At 42.1% G+C, this 26,981-nt stretch overlaps 1 protein-coding gene and 3 long non-coding RNA genes across 8 annotated transcripts in view; 2 read left to right on the top strand and 2 right to left on the bottom strand.

Moving 5' to 3' along the window:
- The window catches only part of ZEB1 (zinc finger E-box binding homeobox 1), a 127,253-nt gene extending 119,878 nt beyond the window's left edge, over positions 1-7,375 (bottom strand). Inside the window, exon 1 of one of the 3 annotated variants that reach the window (XM_052805650.1) lies at positions 7,237-7,375. In XM_052805650.1, coding sequence (XP_052661610.1) covers positions 7,237-7,294 — 58 coding nt within the window. In that variant the 5' untranslated portion in view covers positions 7,295-7,375. Of the gene's footprint in view, positions 1-5,116; positions 5,320-6,142; positions 6,283-7,236 lie in introns of those variants that run through there. The other 2 variants (XM_052805670.1, XM_052805661.1) reach the window with 2 other exon arrangements.
- LOC128149984 (uncharacterized) lies at positions 5,977-10,774 on the top strand. Of its 3 annotated transcripts, none has more exons than XR_008237906.1 (3): positions 5,977-6,138; positions 7,438-7,524; positions 8,098-10,774. It is a non-coding gene; the product is annotated as an uncharacterized LOC128149984 (long non-coding RNA). The 3 variants fall into 3 exon arrangements; XR_008237905.1 differs by lacking the exon at positions 5,977-6,138 and adding an exon at positions 6,673-7,066; XR_008237904.1 differs by lacking the exon at positions 5,977-6,138 and adding an exon at positions 6,678-7,051.
- Positions 10,775-17,111: 6,337 nt separating this feature from the next.
- On the top strand, positions 17,112-18,753 carry LOC128149990 (uncharacterized). The gene is made up of 3 exons (XR_008237907.1): positions 17,112-17,282; positions 17,430-17,597; positions 17,940-18,753. It is a non-coding gene; the product is annotated as an uncharacterized LOC128149990 (long non-coding RNA).
- A 2,499-nt stretch (positions 18,754-21,252) lies between these two features.
- Positions 21,253-26,549, bottom strand: LOC128149971 (uncharacterized). Its single transcript, XR_008237901.1, has 2 exons — positions 26,353-26,549; positions 21,253-24,619 (listed from the first exon to the last, which is right to left on the bottom strand). It is a non-coding gene; the product is annotated as an uncharacterized LOC128149971 (long non-coding RNA).
- Between the last annotated feature and the right edge of the window lie 432 nt (positions 26,550-26,981).

Below are 26,981 nucleotides of genomic sequence, written 5' to 3'. Positions count from 1 at the left end.
TGAATAGTTTTTAAAAATATCAAACTTCTGTTACTCTTTCCAATAACTTGAAAATAAGATGCTAGGAATTAGACAGTCAGAAAAGCAAACCAAGACTGAGAAATACCCATGCACTTGATAAAGCTCAAGAAATTGACTCAGTAAGAATAGCTTAGGCAATGGCTTAGTGAGAAGTTTAAAAAAACTTGCCAACATAACATGGAAGCAGAAAGCATTCCAAAAAACTACACACACGAAACCCCCTATAGAATCCCCCAACAATTCCAGTGTTTCAAGGCATCACCTAGTCAACTGAGGTCAAAACTATTTCCCACTGGGATCTTCTCATGCAGCTAACCAGGGACCAGATTTATCGCTCCCAGGAAGGCCATCAAGGTGCATCAGAAATAAGGTATCAGACCTTCAGCGAGAAGCAGACTACTCCCTTCCCTATTCCGCCCTCCTTCCTTCCCACACATGCTCTTTGCCTCGCCCATGCACACCTGCCCACTCATGCATACATCCCTCTGCTCTCCATGGTGTGCTTGGGGTTTTGTTGATTTTATTTTTTTTTAAATTATGAAGATTTCAGACAGCATTTCCCTCAACAAGAAAGAGTCCCTATCATAACTGATCTATCCCACTGCCTCATGACTAGAGCTAACCACACATCTTCCCTAATGAGGATACCAGACTGCTCTACACACCTGCCCAGGCCCCCCAGGCAGGAGCAGCACCCACCTGCACCCATAGCCACTTCCCACAGGGCTCCGCCTTAGCATTGGCAGCCGCTTGTGACAAACAGTAGAGGTAGTAAAACCTAGACTGGGCATGTGCTTGTCCCAGTCAAGTAGCCTTTCCAGGCCTAACATTTAGCTACACATTTCAGGGGAATTTTTGTTTTAAGGAGGACTTACACTTTTTTTATTTACCTAGTGATCATTTTCAAATATTAGAATACCAGCCACATGCTGAGACTCTTCTTTAGTCATTACTATCCCAACGAAACCAATATCCTATTAAATCACCTCTGCCCAGATGTTAACCTCTAAGAAAACAAGTCTTCTAAACACCCCACACATTGGAGTAGGCGTGTTGATGTTAACAGTGTAGGTCTTAAGCCAATTCCCTCCTGCTGTGTTTTACTTTTGTCTACCTACACACTATTGAACTTAAATTTTGGGAATACAAAAAACACCAGAAGACAAAATTCTACTTCTCTGGCACATCATTACATAAACATTGACTACACAGACAGGAAACATCACCAGTGAAGACACTATCTTAATACCATCTAAAAATGACTAAAGAGAAAACTGAGTTTTGCATATTGCCACTTGTTTGCTGAAAGTACAAGTATTTCAAGACAATAAACATGAAAGTTTAAATACTTAAACTGAAAGGAATAGTAACTGCTAAATGATAAATCTGTTCTTTCTCTTTAAGGCTCTAGATCAAGCCAAATGCAAGGGTAGTCCCAAGGATTAAAAATGGATTGAGACTCAGTCTTGCTATGGACTTCCTGTGTGACCTTGGGTAAGTCACTTGAGAATTTAGTTCTCAAAAATAACAGGCCTATTACAGCTGCCAGAATGAAGCACCAAAGTTTGAGACAACAGATGCAAGCCAGGTCCTGCTTACTTGCCCACAATGGAGAAGATCCTACCTGGTGAGGCCTTTCAAAAAATATAGATAAGTATGACCAGAACTTCAGGAATATTGATATTAAGCACTGGAAAGTTCATCTGGAACTGTACTTTGAAAATTGGTATGAAAGTTGTTATGAAAGCCTACATAAAACCAGAATTATTTCCGTTTTTCAAGCTCTTGTTTTGTGTATTTGTGTGAAACCTATCACGAGTAGAATCTTTATGATGTCCAGAGATGCAGTACGTACCGTTAAATATTGGATTTACCGTCAACAAAGCACAACGTATTCTAATCAGCTTGCAATATCAATTAGTTAGAGTTTTTGAAATGACTACAAACAGCTAATGAGTTGAAAGCAATGAGCTTATATTTTGGGGAAATAATAATGACTGAATTTAGCAGTAGGGATTCTTAAGAGCCATTTGGCTAGATACTGTAGTTCTAGCAGTTTCCCTGCAATAGAGCACAGTTGCTCAAAAAAAACAGTTAAAAACCAAACAAGCAAAAAAAACCACAACCCAAGCTTCACAGAAGTTGGTTTTATTTCTTTAACATACTAATAGAGTCCAATGCATGTTAAAAATGTCTGCCATCCCTTGCTGGCATTTTAAACCCTGTTAAAACAGATGTTTCTACATGAAGAAAGGCACTACACTGATATTTTTACTTTAGTTTACTCCAGCCTCTCCCCACCCCCTGCACTGTAAAGCTTCTTTAAGAAGAAATGACAGGTTAATACCACTACCTGAGTCCCAGTGGGGAAGGAGGCAGTGGATGGCTGCAGAACCCCTTCCCCCCGCGCTGCTGACGGAGTTGCTCACTTACAGAGAGCAAGGGCCTAACTGAAATCAGTAACGCTGCTGTTAACGGGACCTGTAATAAAGCCCAAAGTCAACAGAAAGACTCAATGGGGAGGGATATCTTATATAATAGAAAACACTCAACAGAAAATTTGGGCTGAGTTCACAGAAGTCAAATCCTCAGACTTTGACTTTTAACTAAAAAATTTCATCTGAGTGACTTCTATGACAGGGAAGCCCAGGTCAGAGGGAAAGTTTCACCTACTTGCTACTTTTCATCAACTGTTTCAGCAGCATGTTTACCAGAGTCCTATGAGCAAGGAAAACTGTTTCAGGCAACTAATCACCTTAAAAAACTCTGCCTCAGGTAGCTAAGTACCTTAAAACACCCTGCTTTAGAACTGTTAAAATAACAACCACCGACTACTGAGAGAAAAATGAAGGGATAATGACATTTTTAACTGTATTCCCATTATATTTCAGTATTTAGTGTTAAAACATACTTGTTTATATGAGAGATTTCCCTGGACTCAAACAGTTAATTCAGTTGTCCATGTAGACCTGTTCACTGTGCCTGGAATTTTAACTCGGGCTACATTCCTCAATTCCCAAATTGCAAATTTAAATTAATGCTGGAGTGAAAACATGATACCTAGTGAAAAAGAAAGGGAAGGGGGCAAGAGAAGAAAGGCACAACAAGGAATGTTGTATCCCAAGCGTCACTAACACCTGACATCCTGCCAGTAGTTAACACCTTGGAGCTAACAGAAATACGCCATGCTTTTGCCTTATTCAAAGGCATTTATGATCTTCTTACAGTCCTTAGCTTTGTAACAAATCTTTATATGAGATGATTATCTAATAAAAATAAAAAGAGAGGAAATCCAACTGTAAAGCAACTGAAATAGCACTCTAATAAGTCAATCTACGCAACCTTTTAGTAATGAACTCACTGTTACTGGGGATAAAAAAAAAGCCTGCCTCATACCCTCTCCTCATATATACCTGACAGCATGCAGAATTTACTCAGTTTCATACATTCTTCTTTTTACCATTAAACATGCATCTGAAGAACAGAAGGCATACTTATGTTATTTTCAGAACATCAATATAAAAGGCTGGTATCTTTTTAACCCTCTAGCAAGAGAATTTTTAAATAATTTGCTTGTTTTACTTGTCTCGCAGCATTGCTGAAGAACAAGATGTGTGACTTCTGGTTTTGCTGTTTAATAAGAATTCAGACAATCCTATAACATATATGAGAGATGCTAAGAAAGCAACTAATCCTGATCCTGCAAGCCAACTCAGAATAAGAAAACCTTTGCTGATACTGAATCTATTTAAAGTCCACACAGGATTCGCATAGTGTGGTAATGCAGATGACTGGCAAAAATCACATCCCTCTTTTCTCCTCCTCATTTCTCTATCAAAAGAGGGGCAGAAGGGGAAAAGGTAGATAGGAAGAGAGACTGCCAACCAGTGCTACGCTTCTGCTTTATCAGAATGGTGCTATTGTCCCAGCACTTCACTAGCTCCTTTGCCGTAGCGGACGTTTTCATGTACTGGCCAGAAGTAAGGACAATGACACAGTATAGTTTTTGTCAGGTATGAAGTGCCAGATTTTCTTGTAAGTGGAGGCTTTAATGGCAGCGCCAATCGGGTCTTTTGCTGATCTCCTGTAGGGGCCAATAAACAAGGTAGAAAAGGAACCAGCTCTAGAGTTAAGAAGATAAGACTGTCTTTCCAGCCACAGTTAATGCATCAGGATGCCAGCCGTAAGTTCTGGCTCCCAAACACAGAGAGGAAAAGAAAAAAAAAAAAAGAAACAAAAGTTTACAGTACAAGAATAGCTGTGTTATCAATAGATAAACAGAAGGAAATTTTACAGTATAACTACTTGATGCCACAGCCCAGTATTATTAACTGGTATACTGGATGTCGAGTGCAATCTCTCTCTATAATAATCTCACATTCTGTGGGAAAGTGGGGAAAAAGGCAACTGGAACAGCATAAAACTGATTTAGTGAAAACTACGAACAAGCCAGTTGCTGAAGCATCTCCTGTATGCTGATCTCCCATCCAACAGAAGATACTCACCTATAAGAGCAAAGTGCATTTAGAGATTTAGAAAAAAAATAAGTCTCATTTATTTTAAAGGTTAAAGGGTTAACATTTTTCTAGCCATTTTCTTTAGTAAACATTTGCAAGTCAAACATAAACCCACTGCTGAGAAATCTCTATTATCCAGAATCTATTATCTAACTGATCCTGATGCTTCAATGCACAATGACTTAAGTTGGTTTTAATTCCTCAAAAAAAGGAACCAAAACCAGCCTAAAACAAGACATACTACATTCTACATTGCAGAACTAGTTGATAAACTAGTTTATCATAGGCTTTTTATAATAAAACAGGTGCAGTGATGAGGTCCAAAAGTGATGAAGATGAAAGATACCTGGAATGATACCACATCTTATACACCTTTTGTTTTCTGCGAGTGATACATACTGCAGACAAAACGTTCTGTGCTAAACAGCCTCAAATCTGGTTTTCTAATATTAAGCACAAAGGAAAAACACTGACAGCAAGCGTGGTAAATAAATCCCTCCCTTGAGAATGAAAGCAGCAGACAGGAGGGGGCTGACATGCATGCAGGAGAAAACTAAACACCATCTTTTTTTTTCTACCTGCACAAGTTGCCATTTGCTGCAGCGATCAAGAATCTCTCTTCCCTGTTGATCTCAAAAGCTAGGTTTCCAGAAAATTTCTCTCTCAAGTCATCTGTTGATATGCTTTAAGAGTATGATATTCATATCACTGGATCTTTAAGAGAAAAATCCATTTTCTTTCCTGTTCAGGTAAACATGTTTACAGCTCCTGCACAGACGCTGGGTGGTTCAGACTCACATGTCACACACATGTCGTCAGCAACAAGAAAAGCCCCTTTCTCTGATCATCAACATTTTTAATAAGGTAAAGAGAAAAGCACTTTCCAAACTTACCTTTAGCACAGCCAAATCATGCGCTAAATATAAATATTTACACTAGGACAAGGAATTAATAACATGAGTGTGCAAACAAAAATACTTGCTAGGAAATACACACAGCAAAAATAAGAAAACCCTCTTAAGTTCAAAGCAATCAAATCACCTCGTCAGCCCCTGGAAAGGCCGTTATTTATCATCACGTTACGCCCGAAACAGTCAGGATTAGAGAGGAGAAGCACCGATCGTGACTCGGATCTATTTCGGAGACCGTTCACTGCGTATGAAAACATCTCGGATCGCAGGCGAAAGCCTTCCTATCTGTGACCCTGCACAGGAAATGCCACATAAAACCTAAAATTGCCAAGGAAGGTTACAAAATCTCCTGCTTTACATCCTATTGCGAAGAGTCGCTAGGAGAACCGAACTACTTCTCCATTTTCCAGAAAATAAGTAGAGAGTGGGTGTTACGAGCGTTTATTCCCCCCGCCGTGTACCTTCCAAATGCATCTTAAAGTAACACACGTACCAAAGCGGGGGGGGGGGGGGGGGGGGGAAACAACAAACAAAACAAAAACCCCCAAAACCACCAACCCCACGGCAGCCCTTAAGTCTGAAACGTAAATGTAATTCCTTATATAGTCTTCAGCAGTTGGTCACACACGCACGGAGAGCGGAGCGGGGGCCCACGGCCAAACCGTTACCACCCATTATTATACAAACAGGTACCTCCGAAGCCAGAGGGAAGGGAAGAAACTTCGCCGCCCGCCCCCGCCGCCCGGGAGCAGCCCTCCCTTCCCCACCGCCCCGGCGGGACCCGGGGCGGGCAGGCAACGCGGTGGCGGGGCGCCGCCGGGGACCAACTCTCGGCGGCGAGAACGGCGGGCGGACGGGCGAGCGAGCGGGCGGGCGGGCGGCGGGGGCGCCGGCCCCCTCCCGCCGGCCCGGCCCGAGGCGGCCGCGCCGCGCTGCCCCCGCGCAAATCGCTGCCCGCTGCGGCGACGGTGCCTCCCCCGCCGCCGGCAGCCGCGCTCCCCGGGGGTGTGTGTCGGTGCGTGCGTGTGCGCGCAACCCCCCCCCCCCCGCCCCCCCGGTGACGGCTGGCGTCCCCCACCGCCGCCGCCGCCGCCCCCCGAAAGGCGAAGGCTAGCCCGCCCCGCGGCGCCGGCCGGGAGCGAGGAACCGGCCCGCTGCCGGGCGAGCGAACGAGCGAGCGAGGGGGAACTCCGGCGGAGAGGCGCTCCCGGGCGGGCGGCGGGGCGATCCCGCCCGCGGGGCCGGGAGGGGGTGGGGGGTGCGGAGGGGGGGGGGGGGGAAGGCGGGCGGGGAGGCCCCGCTCTGCCGGGGCGCGCAGGTAACAAGTTTCGGAGTTGGGGCTGCCGAGGCCGGCCGGGCACCGGAGGCTCCCCCGCCGCTCCCCGCGGTGGCTCGGCGTCCCCGCCCGGGCCGGAGGGCGGCGGCGCGGCCGGGGCGGGGGCCGGGGGGGGGGCCCCCCGAGCCCGCTCCCCGCAGCGGCGGCGGGGCGGTCGCGGGGCGTGTGGGGGAAGGCAGCGTGTAACGGTCCCGGACAGGCGGCGGAGTGCGGAGGCACCGCTAGGCGGAGGAGGGAGGCAGGCGGCGAGGCGAGGGAGGCACCAGGTAGCGGATATAACGGTGCGGAGGGAGCCGGGCTCCCGGCGAGGAGCGGCGGGGGGAATTACTTTCGCGCCCGCCCGACACCCCCCCCCGGCCCGCTCCGCGCTCGGGACGGCTCTGCCCGGCCCCCGCCCCGGCCCCGCCGCCGCCCCAGCGCGGCCGGGCCGCTGCCCCGCGGGCTGACTGACCGTTATTGCGCCTCGGGTTCGCCTGCTTCCTGCGCTTACACCTGGGGCCATCCGCCATGATCCTCTCGCTTGTGTCTAAATGCTCCAGTCACCTCCTCCCCCGCCCTCCCCCCTCCCTCCCCTCCCCTCCCCTCCCCTCCCCCCCGGACCTGGTTTACGACACTGGGTGGTTTTACTTTTACATCACCTTCCTACACCTAGTGCTCGGCCGGAACCTTGTTGCCAGGGGAGACGGGCGCTTTACGGCAGGACGTTTGAACGGCGGCGGGGGAAAAGTTGCGGCCGCAGGTACCGGCAGCGGCGGCTGCGGCCGGGGGGGCTCGCGGGGCGGCCGCGGCGCCGCCCGGGGACCCCCGACCCCCCGGAGGGCGCGCCCCCCCCTCCCCCCGGGCCTCCGCCGGCGGCAGCCGGGGGTGGGGGGGGGATCCCCGCGGGGCGGGGCGGGCCGAGAGGGCGGGGGCCGAGGGGGGCGGGGGGCGCCGGCCCCCGGGACGGCGGAGGGGGCTCGGCCCGTCCCCGCATCGCCGCGTTGAGGGACCGGCCCTCCGCCTGCCTCCCGCTGCCAGGTGCCTCCCGCCGCGCTGCTCCTGCGGCCCGCTGGGCGCAAGCCACCGGCGGCGGCCGCCGCCAGGTACGGCGGGGCTGAGGCCGGGCCTGGCGGGGCTGAGCCCGCAGCCGGCCCCGCTTCCCCTCGCCCCCGCGGCGGGCACCTGCCCCCGGGCTTAGAGCAGCGGCGGGGCTGTCACCGCCGCAGGGTCCTCTCTTGCCCCGCCGGCTCCCTTACCGTAACCGGCCGGGGCGGGCGGCGCAGCGGTGTTAGCGCGGGCTGGTTCACATCGTGACGGTAATCCTGCGTTACAGGTCTCACCGAGAAGCAAACAGCCGGACCGGAGCGACGCTGCTCCCAGCGTGTGGGAAATCTGTCATTCTGGGGCTTGCCTTAATCATACTTCCCGCTTTTACGAGGAGGAGAAGAGGTATAAAATTCTATGCCCTAAAAAGTAAAAAGGGAAGGGAGCCGTTTTTCACAGATAATTGATGAACAGCCTCATTTGGGCTTAATAAACGTATTTAGTGTATTAAAAATTAAAAACATTACCACTATTTATTTACTCTTGCTTTTCACGCTTCAGGCAATAAAATAGTTTGGTAACTTTCCATTTGTTTCTAGGCTTTCTTCTTTCCTTTTTTTTTTTTGTCCTTATCCTGGGATGATTCTGTAGAATTTATGGTTCTGTGCTTCCGGCGAATTCTTTTATTCAAGCAAATTAAATTTCAGTGAAAGCGTTTCTGTTAATGGGATACTTTTAATAAGTAATTGATACACTACTGAATTTGAGGCCTTTAGCTATACATTGTCTCCACCTGCTATACGTTCACACGCTGTCACCTATCGCCTCATCTCATGGAAGCGGCGTAACCTGTCTCTAGAAAACGAACTATTGCACACTGGGAGTCTGTGGAAGGACCTTGCATCTGAAGCTTCCCCAGAAGTCAGTACGATCAGAAATGCTTAGAAAAGAGATATAGGGCTAAAATGGATGCAGAGTTAGGTAAAGATCTAGAGGGATTTTTTCAAAATTAATTGTACTCTTAGAATTGTACATGAGTCATGGATTTGGGTACTCGCAAGAAAGCAGTTGTTGCCCTTCTTTACAGGTACAAATCATTTGTCTAATATCTCTCAAAAAAACTGGTAAATTTAGGTGTAGTGTTTTTACGGATGTATCTTTACCCAGTGTGAATTGGCTGCTGACTTCAACAATTTAATGAGGATCTACCTGAGAGTCATTAAATAAGGGTAACAAATCAAACAGTACAAAGTGTTTGATGGACTAACAGAAGTCATTTAAAAGCATTAGATTTGGCATTAGCTGGGAGTACTGAACCCCAAACACAAGGGTAGCTAAGAACGCAACATGAAACCAACTACAAGATAAAAATGAAACTTGTCAGCAAAATTTCGAGTGAGTGAATTGCAAGGGTTAAGGCAGAATCTTGTTTTTCTCTGGCTTTAATAGTTCCACATCGTTGCTCATCAAGTTTTTGTACAGAAGATACCTGTGGCTCTGAAACTGCTTGCAAACGAGGGCTTAAGGTGTTTCAGAGTTCTTGGATGTTTTTATCATTCTGTGGATGAATTTAACCAAAATATTAATATTATTTTCATGCTAAGTTTTTAGTTCCTTAAAATGTGTCATGTTTTACAAGGTAGTTGCAAAAATAAAAATAATAACCTATCTGTAAATATATTTGTAGATTTGTAATAATATTCCCCTGCATGCCCCCACAAAATTCCAGGCCCCTCTTTAAGCGGCTTTCAAGTAGCTTGTTTTCATTGAGTTTTGTCACTCTTTACCTCTGGATAAGAATTCTTGTCTCTTCATTTTGAGCAATTTATGTTCCCTAACAGAATGAGGAGGGAAACAGTCTCCTGGTGTTTGTTATTGCTCATTTTCAAATAGCCATAGTGTCTGTTTGAGCATTAGTCTCTTGAGATTTCCAAGCAGCTGGGAGAAACCGGTGACAACTCTTGCTGCCCATTAGTTTCTGAAGAGCAGAACTGAAACTGGCAGGAGCATTGGTAGCTCTATGCTGCTATAGTTTTGATAAATGAGAAGAGAAAACCAAAGCAATCTTTGTATATGTTATCTTTGATACCACAGAGGTCTAGAAACTAAAAAAGGAGAGGATAGCCTTGTGCGTCAAGTTATCGATTACCCCAATGACTACTCATTGTGGAAAGCATCTCATTCGCAACTTGTAAATAGATATGTGGATGGGTTGGTTTTTTGATTTTTGTTTTTTAAATTTTGATATATTTAATCAAAGCAACTGGGCATTTCACATCTTTGTATACAAAGTTCCCATTATTTACTGTGCTAAAAAAGCATCACAATTAAGGATGCGGCCACTGTCAAAGTGTTTTGACCTAATACATTCTTCTAATTCTGGATGCAAACCCACTAGTTAAAATTCCTGCTATCTTTGTAGTGTTCTGCAATGTAAGAGCACATTGTATACGTAATTTAAACTGCTTTGTGCTGCAAGAATGAAAAAATCCTGTTTTTCTTTATGGTGCATAGCTTTCGATCTGACTTTTCAGTCAAGGATGCAGGAGTTAATTAATGTACTAATTTGCAAAATCTCAGCAAAGCAGTATATATTCTGCATCCTCCTAAATATGGCAGGCTTGAGAATATGTTTCTTTAAAGGAGGAATTCTAAGACAGTGGTCATCCATAACAATTAGTTTGTCTCTAGTGGCACAGTTTGTGTGGGGATTTAGGCAACCTAAATAGGCATAATGTAGTTGAAATGTCAGATTGCATAGCTGCTATACTTCACCTTTTTTGAAATTTATTTCCATTGTCTGAAGACAGGAATTAAAATACTTCAGCAGTCACACTGGAGTATGGATGCTCGAAAACCAGCTAATGATTATTACAGACAATTTTTGCCGTTTTAAAAATAGTCATGTATTTTGTGTTACGGTTTATGATCTCTTGAGTATGTATTATTAAATAAAAGCAATCAGTCCTCTGTATGCCTACTCCTTACTCATGTTTATGAAATGAAGTTTCACATCCTATCTTGAGTATTCTAGATTTAATGGTGTTCATTTAGTTGAATGAATTTAGAATTACAGTGGAAAATGAGTCAGAGAATTGTTTCTTGTTTCATTTCTGGTTTGTGGTGATTCTTTTTTCTTTTTTTTTCTGATTTCCATTAGTGAAACTTTATTTTCACTTCCATGTATTTTCTTGGAATGTCAGTTCCTAAAATTTACTTTTCAATTGATGATTTTTTTTCTCTTTTGGAAATACACTTTTGCTCCCCTATAGAAATTATAGTTGAAAGGTTTATCAGGAGAACAATGACCCAGAAATACGCAGTTTGACTGCAGCTAGCTGAGGAACTAATCTTGAATAAAATGTGGATTTTAGAGATACCAACATACAGTTTTAGTGCCCTTCCAGATGGTCTTTCAATTTCTATTTTTGCTTCCAAGTGAATCTAATAAGTTTTGAAGGTGTACCCTGGGATGTTGTACAGTCTCAAAAAATGGTAAAGCCACTTGAAAGTTGCACATTCACTTGGAGCGGCGTTTGTAAATATTTATCAGGAGAAATTACCTTTTTCACTTTCCTCAGCTTATAATTTTTTTTCTGTTTCTGTACCATGAATTTATTTGTTCCTTTAAAGCTTGAAGCTATGATTCCTAATAAATTGTCATGTCTTGCATGACTTGAGAAGGCTGTACCTGCTTGAAAGATTTAAGGATAAGGATGTAAACTGCCATAAAGCATCAATGTGTACATAGCTATATATAGCTATAATGACTTGCATATATGCAACTGCCTTTTCAAAAATCTTTCTTGTTAAGAAAAAGTATTTATAAAGATCACAAAGGCCTTAAAAACCATTTTGTTTCTCTTGCTCTCCTTTTGCCCTACTTGTTGCATATTGTTTTTCTCTTGAAAGCAATTAACCTGTGCTGATACCTATGTCGGGTTGGTATACTGTATAAAAGAAATGTACGAAAACATAACCAGGACCTACAATTCCATTCTTAAGCTAATTTTAACTTTAGATGTGATTTCTGTTTCAGAGCCTTCACACAAGCAGAAACTGATGTTAGAGAAGGGAAAAATTTGAAAAGGTCATTCCACATTCTTCATCCAAAAGGCAAATCTTGCATGTTCAAAATGGAATTGGAATGCAAATTTGGGTACAAGCGTTGGATTGTGAACAGTTGTGATTTTTTTTGTTTGTTTTCAAAGTACCTGGAACTTCAGTTGAGAATGTCTACTTTAATACTTTATTTTCTACTACTAGATGTAGTAGCAAAATACTGTATCAAAATATTCTTTTTTGTTTTAAATTACATCTGAACTTGTGACTGATCAAATTACAGTTGTAGTGCAGTGAGATTACCTGGTTTTATTAGTAGCACATTTTCCATTCATCTTTGTTTATGATGACTCTGCATAAGTGTTCTTATCTATTATATTATCTAATTAGACACTAATGTATTGTGAATATTTTCCCATATGGTTCATGTTTGTTTCCTTCTGTAACTTACACTCTGTTTCTGATTTAGTTCTATTCCCCAGCCCTTTTGCTGTTTGCTGTCTCATAGTTTTGTGCGATTGCTCATTTGGCTCCCGTCTGGGGTTATTCTCTTTGTTATGATATCTGTACATCTGGCTCACTCAGCTCTTTAAATCCCAACTTAAAATTGATTTCTTAATTATTTCATTGCATATTATTCTCATTTATATTTGGGGGTTTTAATTGCTGGAACATATTCTAATGTTAGATGTTATTCATTTGTTATCTCTCATTTGTCTTTTGTTTTTTTCACACTGCAAAGTACATAATACTTCTGCAGGAAATGTTTGTTAATACATAAAGGAAAGCTGTTGTTTTGGAGCTGCTATAGTTTTGGAGCTTGCAGTGTGTATTCTGAATATACAGATTTGACATAAAGAAAACCAGAAAAAAAGAATATGAGAGTCTACCAAAACAAACAAATAAATACAATAAAAAGTCTAATTTTGCTTAAGAGACCTCAACAAATCATCAGTCAATGCCATAAGGAGAAACACAGATACTGCAATGGTTATTTTCTGAGATGTGAACTGAAGCTTTGGTGTACTCAGCTTAGTTGGTCTGATTCTCCTGTTTGGCAAGGTAAGGGTCTGTCTGGTAGATACAAACGTGGTATTAAAATGGACAACAGTGTGTTTGAAACTCAGATGCACAGCCCAAATTTGTTGGCACTATAGAGCTGTGTAAAATCTAGTGTAATTATATCTGACTTTAGTTTACTGGAGCAGGGAACAGCAGTTCAGTGCAAGAATGATCATGTGTTGATAAAGAATTGGAATGGGATTATGATTGTCATGTAAGGCTATGCATATCAGGAATTTTTGGTTGCAAGATCAAACAAGGAAAGCCTAGTTTGGATCCGTCCAAACAATAAACTTTTCTTTTTTCCCTTGTGGAAATAAAAGCCTAAAAAGATTTTATGTGGGATCAAATAGAAAATGTCTTTTTTACTCAAGTATTAAAAGCTTGGATTAGGGCAATTGTTACAAGCAGAGCAGGTGGTCCAGGGGTTTCCATGAAGCAAATGATTTGAAAATTCCCTTTATTAGGTTCCCTCTTCTTACTCGGGAGGTTTGAATAGAGATGTCTATGGTGGGCAGTACCTTAAATCACTGGGGTTTAGATATACTGAAGAACTCTCATTTTCTGTTATTGACGCTGACTAACTGTGTAAGTACTGGAAGAAGGACAAGAGCTCCTGTGTCATCTTAAGAGAAGTACTTTGAAATACTCTCTACTCCTCTCACCACTTAGATAAATGTTCTGTCTGTTAGGTTATGATCTTTCTCTAGTTCAATGGCTATTTTAAGTATTTTATAGAAACAACATTCATCAATGAAGACCACCTGAATTGTTGTCTTTAGGAAGGTGAATTGGCATCATTGGTGAATGATGATGATTCAGATTTCTTTAGAGGATAGAATCAAACCTTGGTTTTTAATATCCTGGAGGAACTCAGTGACTACTGGGATTTCATATTAAAGATGGATTACACCCAACATTTCATGCACGCAGGGCATGTTCTGAATGGCCCAAATCAGCTTCCGCAGAGCAGCCAGGTAGAGAAAAGGTGAGCTTGAAGATCTGCAGGTTGTTAGGTAGAGTGAAGAGCTAGGCAGCTGTAGGGATGACCAGAAGCAGATCTTCATGTGCACAGAGAATTTAACTGAAAAATCCTGAGTAACTAGGATTAGCTAGAAGCTGAAAGCGGTAATGGAGAGCTTTGTTTGGATTTAGATGCCTGCAGGATCTTGCCTGACCACAGTTTTGCAAATATAAAAGCTATCTGGAGTAATAAAATTAAAATTTGATGTGTTTTAGGTAATTTTATTTTTATTTAAAAGATTCATTACCTATTTCAGTAGCTGTTGGTAGCTGCTTCATTGAAGCAGTTGATTTCTTGCAGGCGATGACTAATTCCTGTTTAGTAACCATAGTAGATGATCATGCGGGGGACTTAGGTGCCTTATGTAGAATTTTACTTCTGGGCTAGTTTCTCTAGACTGCCTTTGTAGTTAGTGGGGATCTAGTCAGTAGAGCCTGGTATACCTCACAGGCATCTAAAGTTAAGTAAGTAAGTGAGATAAATCCCACCTCACCTCTTACTCTTGACATCTGTCCAGTCAGTGAGATGTTTTCCTGTCATGAGGTTGTTGGGGTTTATGGACATGACTTCACCTCTCTGCTCTAATTTTTATTCCCAGTTTTGTAGGGTGAAAAGTCCTAGAATTTGTTGCCTCGCCTGCAACTGGTTTCTTTTTTGCTGAGTATCTTTAGACATTGTTCCCTGATAAGGCCATACAAGCTCTGTGGATTTTTGCATAATGTACCATACATCACACAACACCAAAGGCAACAAAAGCATTTGTTATGGCATGAAAAAAATTGCTGCCTTTTTTTCTTTTTTAAATATTTGTAATCCAGCCAAATGTTTATAAAACATTTGGGCAGTCTTAGCACAGAGAGGATAACTGTGAAAACCTTATTCTGCAAAGATGTATAACTCAGAAGCTCAAAGTTTGTTCCTGCAGCCAGGTGTGCTTGTATTTGTATTCATTGCAGCATCTTGAAGAAGAGGACAGAAGAAATTTGCTTAATTGTTATTAATAATAGTACTTTGGTGCCATGCCGTTTATTCTAAATAATGTCAGGAACTTCATGGGATTCACTGCTAATTTTAGGTGTAAGATTAATTTGCAAAATGGAGAAGCTCCTTGCTACAACAGCATTCTTCACTGTGAATCCAGAACTATACTTAGTTGCATGCTTCACCTTAGACTGCTTTATCTTTAGTTGGTGATTGTTTCATAAAGACTGCTCTGCTCCTAAATAGTATTTATAGGTTCTGTGATGTTTTTATCTTAACATTGTTGCTTGCTTAAATGTTTATTCTGGAAGGTCTGAAAAATTATGTTTGCAACTACTGTTAATTTCCCCTATGAAAGGTAACTTATGCACAACTATTTTTCAGAGTCTATTTCAAGACATTTTAACTACAGTCTACTCTTAATCTGAGTCAGACTAAATCACAGTCACAATTTCTCTTGAATAGTAATGCACTACATTAGTTTTACAGCCTCTGAAACTGCATTTTAAGGACATATGCACTGCTTGGGTCTCCATTCTCCTCAAACTGATGCATACTGATATGAATCCTAAGCAAACGGTTTCGGTGCTGTTTTCCCAGTCTGTTTTTCCTGAGGTACAGTGATGGATAACCCTTTCTGTTGACTTGAGCAAGACTGAAGGGAAAAAAGCAAACAGACAGACCTATCCATTGCTGTGACTACCTAGACTGAAATGCCAACAGGCCATTCTTCATGCATAGAAGAAAATACTAGACAGAGTATCCATCCAGCCAGGGATCACCAAATTTACTAGAGCAAAACCCATGGCTAAACTGAAATGGAAATATTGTATGTAAATTCATCTGTGTGTTCTTTTTCTTGCTCGCTACTCGATGCTGTCTCTCATGTTCTACTGCACAAAAGCTCAGGGTGCCTTTCTTCACTAGCTTTTCTTACCTTTCAGAATATTAAAAAAATATGCAAAACAATTTTATGTAACACTTATGGTGTATATCTGTTACTGTATTGCATCTGTTTGTATACACACACACATACATAAAGCTGTTTTTAAAGATTAGGAAGGTCACAAAGTCATGGGCTTGGCCTAGATTCCTGATCCCTTGGTTCTACCCGCATCTGCCTGCCCCATCCCTCCCCGAGAGATTACTACCACCACAGCCGAGCCTGCCGTTCAAACCCCCATGTATTAGCAAACTGAAAACAGCAGTAGTTCAAATTAAAGGAACTACATTGGACCAGCAGCTGCAGATTCAGTCTTTCTCCCATTTATTTGAAGTGGCCGAAGAGGTTACCATTTCCAGTTGTGTGATCAGTGTTGTTTTCAGCTGCTCCAGCTATATCCAGCATGGACGGCAACATTACAGAATGGAAATATTAATGTTTCCCTTTTCAGTCATAGAGTTTTAATTTTTATCCCATATTATGTTAGCTACATTATCCCATCTCTTCCTGCGCCTTGAGAAGATGTGTCACTCGGCAATGTATTAATATATCTTTCCTCCTTGTTCAAAACAGTTCCCAAATCCTATCATGCAGGTTATGCAAGCCCCACTCTGAAGACAATCTTGGAATTTACATGGAAGACAGTTCTAGGCAGATGGTAATGTTTGATTTTGATTTATATGACATGTCGTATATGGAAGGTCGTACATCATGTCAGACACATTTCATTCTTCAGAGTTGGCTTCCCAAATGCTTTGAGAAACTAGCCAAAATCACAACACGGGAAATTCCTTAACCAAGAAGAGTGTTTGAGGATTCATTTGGACTTTATTGTTCCAACAGCATCTACTATAATGATAACTACCAGCTAGGTGTACATATCTCTGCAGGAAAGTAGCATAGGGGAGAAGGTAACAGAAAAGCTCCAAGTACTTTTTATTCCACTTTCCTGCTGGGAAGATTCAGATTTCTCCAGACCTTTTGCTCTTCCCCATCAGAATCTCAACAAACTCATCAGGAAGCTCTTCCTTCCTCAATTAAGAGAATGTCAAAACCACTTAATTTCCCTTTTGCAGTCCTACTTGGATCTAAATCTGCATTTGACATTTCATGCTACGCCCAGTTCCAACAGATGTAGGCTCTGTGGCCTTACAATTAGGTACTATGTTAAGTGATACCTAATTTTAGGAGATGCCATATGGCTTTCCGTTTATTCTCCTAGATAGTTTATGAAAGGTAAGCATGCTGTTTCATTACAGAGATCCATCACTTCCTGAAGTCACGGGAAGGCTCATGCTTCCTCAAGAGGATCCAGTGCTCCTTGGACCACAATCCATCACCAGGCTATGTAGAGCCCTTCCTACCTCCTAGTTACAGATATGATCTCAAAAAGAAAACATAGGTATTAATTAATATCAGGACATTGATCTGGAGACTGAGAATAAAGTTTCAGGATGATGATGTAGCAGTCTTTTTTCTGTCTTTCCCATTAGAAGATGCTATTTGATTTTAGGGACTAGTAATCTCCAATTTTTACTATTCATTTCAGTGTAAGAGACCTCCCTTCTGTTATCTGACCATCTGGGATCCTTTTATAAGAAAAACATCATTCCAGTATTGGAAAGAATATTTCAGTTTGCCATATTTAATCGGAACATATTGAAGCAAGATGCAAAGCAGTATCGGATGAAAGCTAAACTCCTCCGTTAGATGTTAAGTGAGTATAACCTTCCTGTCTAAAGAGAGTCAAAGAGTTTAAGAACTTACTGGCTTAATGTGCAGAAAATAATAAGGAGCAGTCATTTAATAATAATAATGATGTAGTTAAATATAAATAATAAAACACACAAAGATTAAGACATGTTGATTATGATATATGTTAAGACATCTTAGGTGTTAAGATAGAAGTTGAAGAGAGTGTCAGGTTTGTCTCCATGCCTCTCCCATTAGGGATTAGATCGCATTCCACAAGTCTAAAGGCAATCTCCTTGTTATCATTTTCCATTATGAAATTTTTAGTGCTGCTCTGTGAAGCTCTAACCACGTGTTTCCTAAACAGAGTCCATCTGACCAGTTGTCAGCCGCTCTGCTTGCTGGTGGCACATCCATCACTCGGAGCGTGTTCCCTCCTCACCTGACAAAGCCGCTTATCCAACTGTTCCCGGAGTGGGAATCTGCAGAAGGCACTTAAAGAAGAGACAGAGGAGGCTGTTCCCCGGAAAGCAGCGCACTCTGAGATGAACACGAGGTTTTTGGCCGGTGCCTCACCACATTCTGCTGAGTCAAGTCAGCATTAAGTGAATACAAATTCTCCCTTGGGAGTCCTAATTACAGCTGAGGATCTGAGGAAGTTATGGAAGGAAACAGGAGGGCTGGAGTGCTTTCATAGCTTCTTCTTTTGAATATTCAGGAAAAATACAAGGAGACACCCATGACCCACGGCACCCCAGAACTGCAATTGCAGGCCATACCCAGCTTCACCCCTGTTGATTTCATCCGTAGGACTCCTGTTGGAGAAGGATTTTGGGGGTGACCGATTAATCGGTAGCAAGTCCCTACAGAGCTGTCTGTAATGGGCACAACTATAAGATTTGCCAGCATCAGTGCTGTCTGTATCTTTTGTACACACAGCTGGTGGTGCTTAAATTGCTCCTTGCTTAAATTGATGTTCGTGGCATCTGATTTTTTTTTTTTTAGTGTATTTAGTATTTTGTAACAATTTATATCACTATGTGAGTGCTTCAATGCAACTTATTGAGAGCAATCAGCCTGTAGTTGCCCTTCATTCATCTAAGGGCAATAAAAAGTAAAAAGCAGCTATGGTACTTTCTTGGAGTGACACAGCTGAAATAAATCCATCACCCAAAACTTAACGGTAGGCGATATTGTCTGGAGTCGGCCGTGCAGATGGAAGGAGGGATGGGTGGAAGTGGGTGTCACTGGCATACAGCCTGCAAAGCTCTCGTGAAAAGGCAGAAAGAAGCAACAAATGGAGAAGTAAAAATGTGCTTTGGGGAGAAAGTCCAGCAAAAGAACTTTTTTGTTAAAGTGCTGGCTAAAAACAGGCTTGAAATGGCAAGCAAAGAAACTGCCTTCTAGTGTTTAATTCCTGCTTGGTTAGAGAAGCCATAAACCAGAGGTTTCTGAAAACTCTTCTGATTTGCATTTGGCAGCCAACAGCTTCAAGAGCAGATCAGGGCGCGGAGGGGTTTAGGTCAGCCCCTGCCCCATGCCCCCCGCCTGAGGACAGCACCCATTAGCACCCTGTTCAGCAGAAGAAAGAAGCAAGATCAGGTCGGAAGACCTCCTAAAGCATCAGCTGGTAATTAAAGTTCCTCAATTAGGAAGACCCTTGAGGCAGGTTAATGACCTACAACTGGGAAGGAAAGGTTGGGCTTTAAGTCAGCGTCAGAACTCTTGGATTGGGTTTTGTTTGGGTTTGGTTTTTGAGGGTTTTAGAGGGGTTGTTTTGGGTTTTTTTGTGTGTGTGTGTGTGTGTCTGTGTGTCTGTGTGTGTGTCTGTGTGTCTGTGTGTGTGTGTGTGTGTGTTGTGTTTTGTTTTCTTTTCTTTTCTTTTCTTTTCTCTCTCATTTTAAATATCCTCACTTTATATTCCTAAGTGTTTTAGAATGAAGTGCTCCAAACTAGTGAAGCACAGATAAAGAACAGGAGAATTTCCAAATATTTGAACTAGTAATCATCCCCAGAATTTTGAGTACGAATTTTTGATACACAGTGCTACAAAAAAATAACAAAGCTACCTGTAGTGGGACATCAGGGAGACCTCCCAGAAAATTCTCTGAAAATGAGCAGTGTCTTGAATCTATTGAAGTGAAACTCCAATGGAGTTTGATCTTCATTTTCTGGCACACGCTGCCTTGCTTCCAGCCATTCTTTACACTTCGTTTTTGTCCATCCACTTTCAGATGTAACTAATCTTCCCTGGGTGGTGATTCCAGCATTGCTGTAGAAACCGTCCCACTGCACATTCCGTAATAAAAAATGTGCCGCAACAGGTTATATTTAACAAGGAAAAGAGGAATAGAAAGTGGTACATCTGCACAATGAATATAATATAGCATTGACTTGGAATTTCCTGACTTCAGCAGTCCCTCCAAAATAATAATGCATTAATAGAATTACGCTTAGCTTTCTGCTTTTATAAGGAAAATATTTGAAAGCAAAAGTCTTTTCATCTTCCAAGTTCTTCTGGCTCTGTGTGTGAGATAGTGGAAATAACACAGGACTGTGTAACCACAGCAAACAAGTGGGGTGGGAATTCTGTAGCTGCTCGGCTGGCCCGAAGCAGAGCGGTAGTGAAGGAACAGCCTGGATTTAAATTTAATAGGTGGAACTTTTTTCCCCCCCTAAAATCCATTCATTTCTATGGATGAAAATAAAATTACTCTGTTGTAGGCAGAACTGGTGGTGACCTATAATTAAGGATGTCTGACATTTCCATTATAAGAGGCAGGTTTTAGTTGGCTATAATTTCAGCTGTTGGTTGGTTTAAATTTTAACTGATTAGGCAGGAGTTTCCTTTTCTGGATATCTCCTGCAATCTGACTTTTTTGAGAGGGATGCAGCAAAGAAAGAGAAAGAAGTTCAGCAAATTGTTCATCAGTATCTATAAAGCAATTAAGCAAAAATACATTATTTTGGCCATATAGAGAAGCTCTAAACTCCTTGCTTAAAATTTGGCAAAGAAGTCACCCTCTTCTTGGGATGTCTTTTCTGCTTTCTGTGGAAAATCTCAGCTGATTCATAAGCAGTAGAAATTTGTTCAAATTTAGCACATGGATGTGCAAAAAAAAAATCCATCTACTCCGAGCATGCTCCAAAGCAGGGACAGAATTAGCTCACTGAGGAACACTTGATTGATCCACCAGTAAAAATGCTGAAAGGCAGCAGAAATATGTACATATTTAACCTTTCAGCAATTTTAACTTTAGTGGGCCTTAGCTGGTAGAATCTGTAAAGTTATTTTTCTTCCCTGTTTTACCAGTAAAATTCCCTGATATAGACAAAACTTCAAAGTGTAGACTTTATTCTCTCTCTTATAAATGAATTTTGTCTTTAACATCGCTGTAAAAACAAAAACATGACCCTCTGACTCACTGACTTCTTCCTAGGTGTTTTTCTAGAAGGCACTACCAAATGCTCTTTGGGTACTGACATTTTTAACCGTATTAATAAAAATATCGGCGATGTGTAAAGATGACATAATCTTGGGATCTTGATCAGTGGAGATCAATCGACATTATCTGTATATAGCACTACATCTTAGCTCCATTCTCCATTAAGTCTGGTTTTAATATCCAGCCCATTGCTACCAAATGGGGATATTATTGACATGCCATAGTCAGAGGCTCTCTGTCATCAGTAAAATCTTCTAAGAAATAAAAACATGTAGAACCTGCATTACTACTGGTAAAAAACCAGCCTTACTATCATTTACAGAAGCGGTGCCAATCTTTTGTTTTCAGGGTAAGAGAGCAAATGTGTTTGTTTTCCTTCACAGGTTACTTGGTATGTCAATAATTTAAGATATTGGGTTTTGACACTTCCCTGTTTTCCCATGGGACTATTTGGAGATAAGTTCACAAACTAACAGGTTTTAAATAAGACATATTGCTCCTCCTTTGGAAACAGCTCTTAGACCTGGGTGTACTGTATACCGAACACCAAGGGGCCTGACTGATGGGCTAAGGCCATCATTGCCAAGACTCCCAGAGAAGCTGGTGGACACTGGGTCAGGCCCTAGAGGTTACCTGTCTTCTTCCATTTAACTGCAGGCTTAGAGCAAGCCTGAGCAGCTTTTCCTGCAGTGAGCTTAAATGTGGGATCAGTGCAAACACATATGTTCTTGTGGCTTCGTTGGACCTAGAAAATCCGGTGGGAGTATGTACGCAACTAAGTCGTGACTGCTGCAAGCTGTGAGCATGACCAGGGACATTGCAGAGCTTCAAAACCTTGTTGAAGACTATGTTAAGGTTAATGACATTGGATATGCAACTGACTTACAGTGTGCTGAAAGTATCCCTTCTATATAAGATATAGAAGAATGAACAATGGAAGAATGAACAGTGTGAACTGGGATTTTTTTGATGTGCAAGTTTAATACATTGCTGCATCCTAAAATCATCTAGGAAGTTTTGGTTGGGTTTTTTTTTTTTCAGACTAAAGATATAATACTGATTTTCAGTAATTAAAAATTGCAGTGTGTATGGTTCTTACAAGTTCTAGAAGCTAAATCAAGGTTTTGTCTACCACTTATGTGGTATCTACCCACTGCGTGTCCTATTATTTAGCTTAAGGGGAGAAAATGTGCTGGCATTATTTTTTTCCATCTGTTCCATAACCTCCGATATTGAGCTTCTAAAAAGCTCAAAGCAGACTAAACAGGTCACAGTCAAAACAGTAAGGTTGCTTTTCATGCATTCTTTAAATCAGATGTTTTAATTATAGTTGTTAGTTTGTTTGCTAATTAGAAAACAGGTCCACAATGTGGTATCTATCTTCTTCCATTTGAATCAATAAACAGAGAAGTCATGAGAAAGGGACCTCTTCCCTTCAGGGAGTCTTTTCTTGTTAATGTTGACTCAGGTTGTTAGTGCTTATTCTTGTCTCTTTTCCTCTTCTGCCTACTTCCCAGTCTTTTCTCTTTCAGTTCCCCCTCTTGTTTCCCAACGTGAGATCTGTTGCCTTACACATAGCATGTATGCGTTTGTCCTTCATATTTACCTGCCGTGTCATGAGTGCGCTGTATCTTTCAGTGTGCATTGCGAAAGTAAGCTCTTTAACCAGGCTGAATGATGCTTTTTAAGCCTATAAAAATTTCAAACATGAGTTTCACTGAAAGTGAAACAAGAGAAATACTTCAGCTATAAATAGTGGATATGCACTTTTAAATAACTTGTGAGACCTGTTTGGAAATATCCTGAAGGTTTGCCTCCCACCTGAAAATCACAGTGCTGGCTGAGAAATGAGTACTTCATGTACTTGCAACTTGATTAAATGGAGATAAGTTACTAAATGGTCTCACTTTTTTGGTTTTCTCTGTGCTTTGGATGGCATAGTCAGATTTTATGACATCTCTTTTATGGTTAGCTGAGTCCAATTCCTGCAAAGACTTTTATCTTTACGTGTATCTTCAACTTTATTTTGGTTAACTGTCTGTGTAAAGACTTTTTAGATTTGGGACCCTGATTAGTTTCTTCCTTGCTGAAAAGACCGCTGTAAATTTCAATAGGGAAACAGAAAAGTCCCTTAACAATTTTTAAGGAAGCTTTTAAAACAGTGATTTGAGGATGTACTAGTTAAAGTGAATTGCATCAGATACTGAGTTATTTTGAAACAAAAAATGTCTGAATAACCGTGACCTGCTTTTTGTGTGTTCAGGCTTGCTACTGAACACTAGGAAATTCAGAAACTATTTGTAAGGGAGCGAATAATCAGAAATTCAAGTATAACCAAATGCTGTGGGGTTCGAGGGCTGCAATTCCCGCTCGTTTAACCACGAGTGCAGGATATATTGGGTCCTTGCAGACTCTAGACACACCTTGCTTGTAATTCATATTGCTCCTGTGTGCCAGCTCTGAAGGGCTTCTCCTGTGATCTGGAAATAAAGAAAGGTCAGTTAAAACAAATACCATAAAGAGACACAGTAGAATTTTTCAAATTTTAGAGACATTATCTATCTTCAAATCCCCTCACTAGACCTACATTAAAATAATGATCGCAACCCAAATATAGAACATTTGAACTGTCCCTTTCCAGGCCAGATGTGCTATGTTATGTAATGCCATTTTAGGGTGATTGCTGGAGCTTGGAGTAAAAGGAAAATTAACATATTGTAGATATTGTTCCAAAGAGCAAACGTCATAAAAAAATGTTATAAAACTCAAGGCCTTGAGCAAAAAATTTTAGCAAACGCAACTTCTACACAGAGCCTTGCCTACATACAGGCTGGACTCTCCAGCGAGGTACAATCCAGCCACAGGCCCCAGAGCTTATGATAAGACGAGAGCCCAAATACACACCCCTATACCAGCACACTTTGCCCAGATACAAAAGCACTGAAACTCCTAAGAGCTTATTCCTCCAGGCACAGCACATTTCTAAGTTAAATGCACCACAGCAGAAATTTTCTCCACATGCTTTTCAAAACCCTATTAAATAAAAACCATCCAAGCAAGTAGTTGTTGATACGTATGTGCAACAGGCTTCCCAGAAATTCTTTGTAAATAGAGCATCAATGTTTTCCACTGTTCGCAGGGAGGAAATCTGCTGAGTTCAGACCGCTGTAATCAAATCCACATTGCAAAGTCACAAATAGAGAAACAAAGGACAATCACTGTCCATTTTTTGCGCTGCGGATGCCTTAATCAGACTCCATTTTCTTCACTGCTTCAGATTGCTTTCTCAGGGTGATGTGCCAGCCTCCCCCCTCTGTCGGTTACGTAGCTGTCCCCTCCGTCACTGCAGCCAGAGCTGGGACAGCACGCTCGCCACTTGAAGCATTTCACGGCTGTGATCCCAAGCAGAGGACCAAAATCTACACAGAGCACCAGGCAGGCAGATATACCAGGGGAAAGACTTGGAGCATCTACATTAAGTGTCTGAACACGTATAGGGAGCATACTACGAGAGTCACTGGGCTCAGTTGACTCGGGGAGCATTCCTTCTCTTTCAAATCTCTTTTCACTGTGAAGAGAATTTTCTTCCTTTTCAGGCATTCTGTAGCAAGAGCAAAAATAGGAACCCAGTTATGCCTGGCCTCTCTGCAGGGAGGTGAGAGCGGGCGAGGACAGAGGGGGCTGTGCTGCGGTTATGCCTAGGGCACAACCTGCACGGGAACTCGCTGTCCCCAACAAGAAAGGTGACCTTTAGCAACTTGCCTGTTCTCGGAGGGGACGGCAGAGCAGCTACAAGAGCAGCTACAAGCTGCAAGAGCAGCAGGGGAGGCTCTATCTGAGCTCTGTTCCCTGAAGGGCTAAGCCTTGGGGTGTTTATATTTTAGGCACCCTTTACCTCCACCTCGTAAACTCATGATGCAAGAGAGGATAAACAGTCTTTCCCAGGGCTATTTAAGGGAAACATGCTTGCTCCTGGGAGAGGGACTCAGCAGCAAATGGGCAGCATTTGTACGCTATTAAAGTACCTCCCCATGGCTTCAGACTCTTCGTAAGGCTGACCAAGGGGTAGAAATAGGCAGGAATAGGTAGGTAGTTCAGGCACAGCAGACACCGGTAATCTGCCAGCTCTTTTCGCCGTACACTCCATCTCTAGACCCAGCTAACTGGGCCTGTCTGCACCCAGTCCAAGATCTCTGACTTGGCTCTGGGAAGGCTGGTGTGCCTGTACAGCTCTCAAGCGTTGTTCGGAAAAGCCAGCGTGGGTTTTCAAACACACTTAGTTCTGCAAATGTGTTTCATTGCTATGGCATTTCTAGACCTGTGCCCTTTTTTTTCCCTTTAGCATCAATAGCATCAATAAGAGAGATTTAAAGAGAGCAATCAGATTTCCTCTCTGGCTTTATTTAGCAGGGATTTTTTAGTCTCATAAGGTAGTTTACTGATAAAACAAACTGCTTAACCTTGTAGCCTTCCTCTGCACCAATCCCAATTTGACTTTGCCTTTTCTGAATGTGAGCGACCCAGTTATTCAAAAGATGTCAGGAGAGGTGTCACCAATGCCTTGGTCAAGGGCCTGAATTGTTCCTATGCTCCACCAATGCTTTTTTGTATCCTGTGATCATGTTTTGCATCCTATGACCATGTTTGTCATTTCTCAGGACCGCACTGACTGGTAGGCGCAGTAATCCTGTGATCAACCAGCACATTCATGCTTATCTCCCTCGTCTGTTGTTTCAATTTCGTTCTTGTTGTTGAAGCTCTTGATCTGACACTTTCCAGCTCATTTCTATTACCTCACTCCCCCTTTCTGACTCTTTCTGAAAAAAAATATGCTATATTGATGATGCTACCTTATCCTCATTATTCTCTATTCATTTTCTTCAAGGCACTGGTATTTTAGGTAAAATAATAATGTAAAACTCTAAGTAGGAGAATCAGGAGGCCTTGCTTTTTTTGGAGTTGCATCAATTCAGATAGACAGGGTGTGCCTGCCCGCTGCACCAGGGCTGGTAGCTTGTGGAAAGCGAGTGTTGCAGTAGCTGGCAACACACACAGAGTCTGCAGCTCACAGGGAATCGCTGTAGGGTTTTTATGCAATTGATTAAATGATATTGTGCACAGTCATAAAAAATGGAGCTTCACAATATATGTAATGATGTGCTTTGTTCTAATCTTTGCCTGCATAATATCAGAGGAACATCTATTTCTAGATAAAATAAATGTAAATGAATATAAGCAAGCCTGACAAAGTTATCAGACTTCCCAGTTGCTGGAGGTAAACTGAGAGAATATAATCCCCCCCCCCGTTCCAAATAAAATATTTTAAAAACTCACAGGTGGAGGATTTGCCGCTTTTGGTGGCGAGTACAGCAGGTCTCCGACTGGTCATGCAGCAGAAATGGCAGTGATCTGCGTGTCCCACAAAGGTGGGTTTGACAAAGCAGTAGAGGTTTTATAGTAGCTGAAATATAAATAAAGGAGAAAGGCAAATGTCTGAGGATGAGTCAGCCAAGAGGTGAATACATTTACTCGTAAGTGGGCTGTTTTGTAGATCACACCGAGACTTAGAAACCAAGATAAGGCTGCAGTGTGCTTGAACTTTTTAGAAATCTTGGATTAATTGCTAGAGGATGATATCTGAAATGTCCCTGCTCCTTTCCTTCTTTCTTTTATTCAGCTCCCATTTCTTTAGTTTTCTGTTCTCTTGCCTTTTCCTTTTTCTCTTTGTTTTTCTTTTTTTTTTTCTCTAATTAAATATAAATAAAAAGGACTGCATGTGTGGTGCTGTCTACGATATATAACTTCTCACCAGCCATCCCAGTGATTTTAACTGACAGTTTGTAATTAAATAAAGATAGAAGGTTTATAGGTTTCAACTGCTTATCTGCATTTCTTGTCTTCCGGGTGGTTTTTGCAAACTTAAGAGTGTGTAAATTGGGACTTTTTTTTTACACGTGTACCTG

Source organism: Harpia harpyja, chromosome 1 (genome assembly GCF_026419915.1).
Source record: "Harpia harpyja isolate bHarHar1 chromosome 1, bHarHar1 primary haplotype, whole genome shotgun sequence".
Classification (NCBI taxonomy): domain Eukaryota; kingdom Metazoa; phylum Chordata; class Aves; order Accipitriformes; family Accipitridae; genus Harpia; species Harpia harpyja.
The sequence above is the reverse complement of the archived record's forward strand: the minus strand, read 5'-3'. Positions and strand labels throughout refer to the sequence as shown.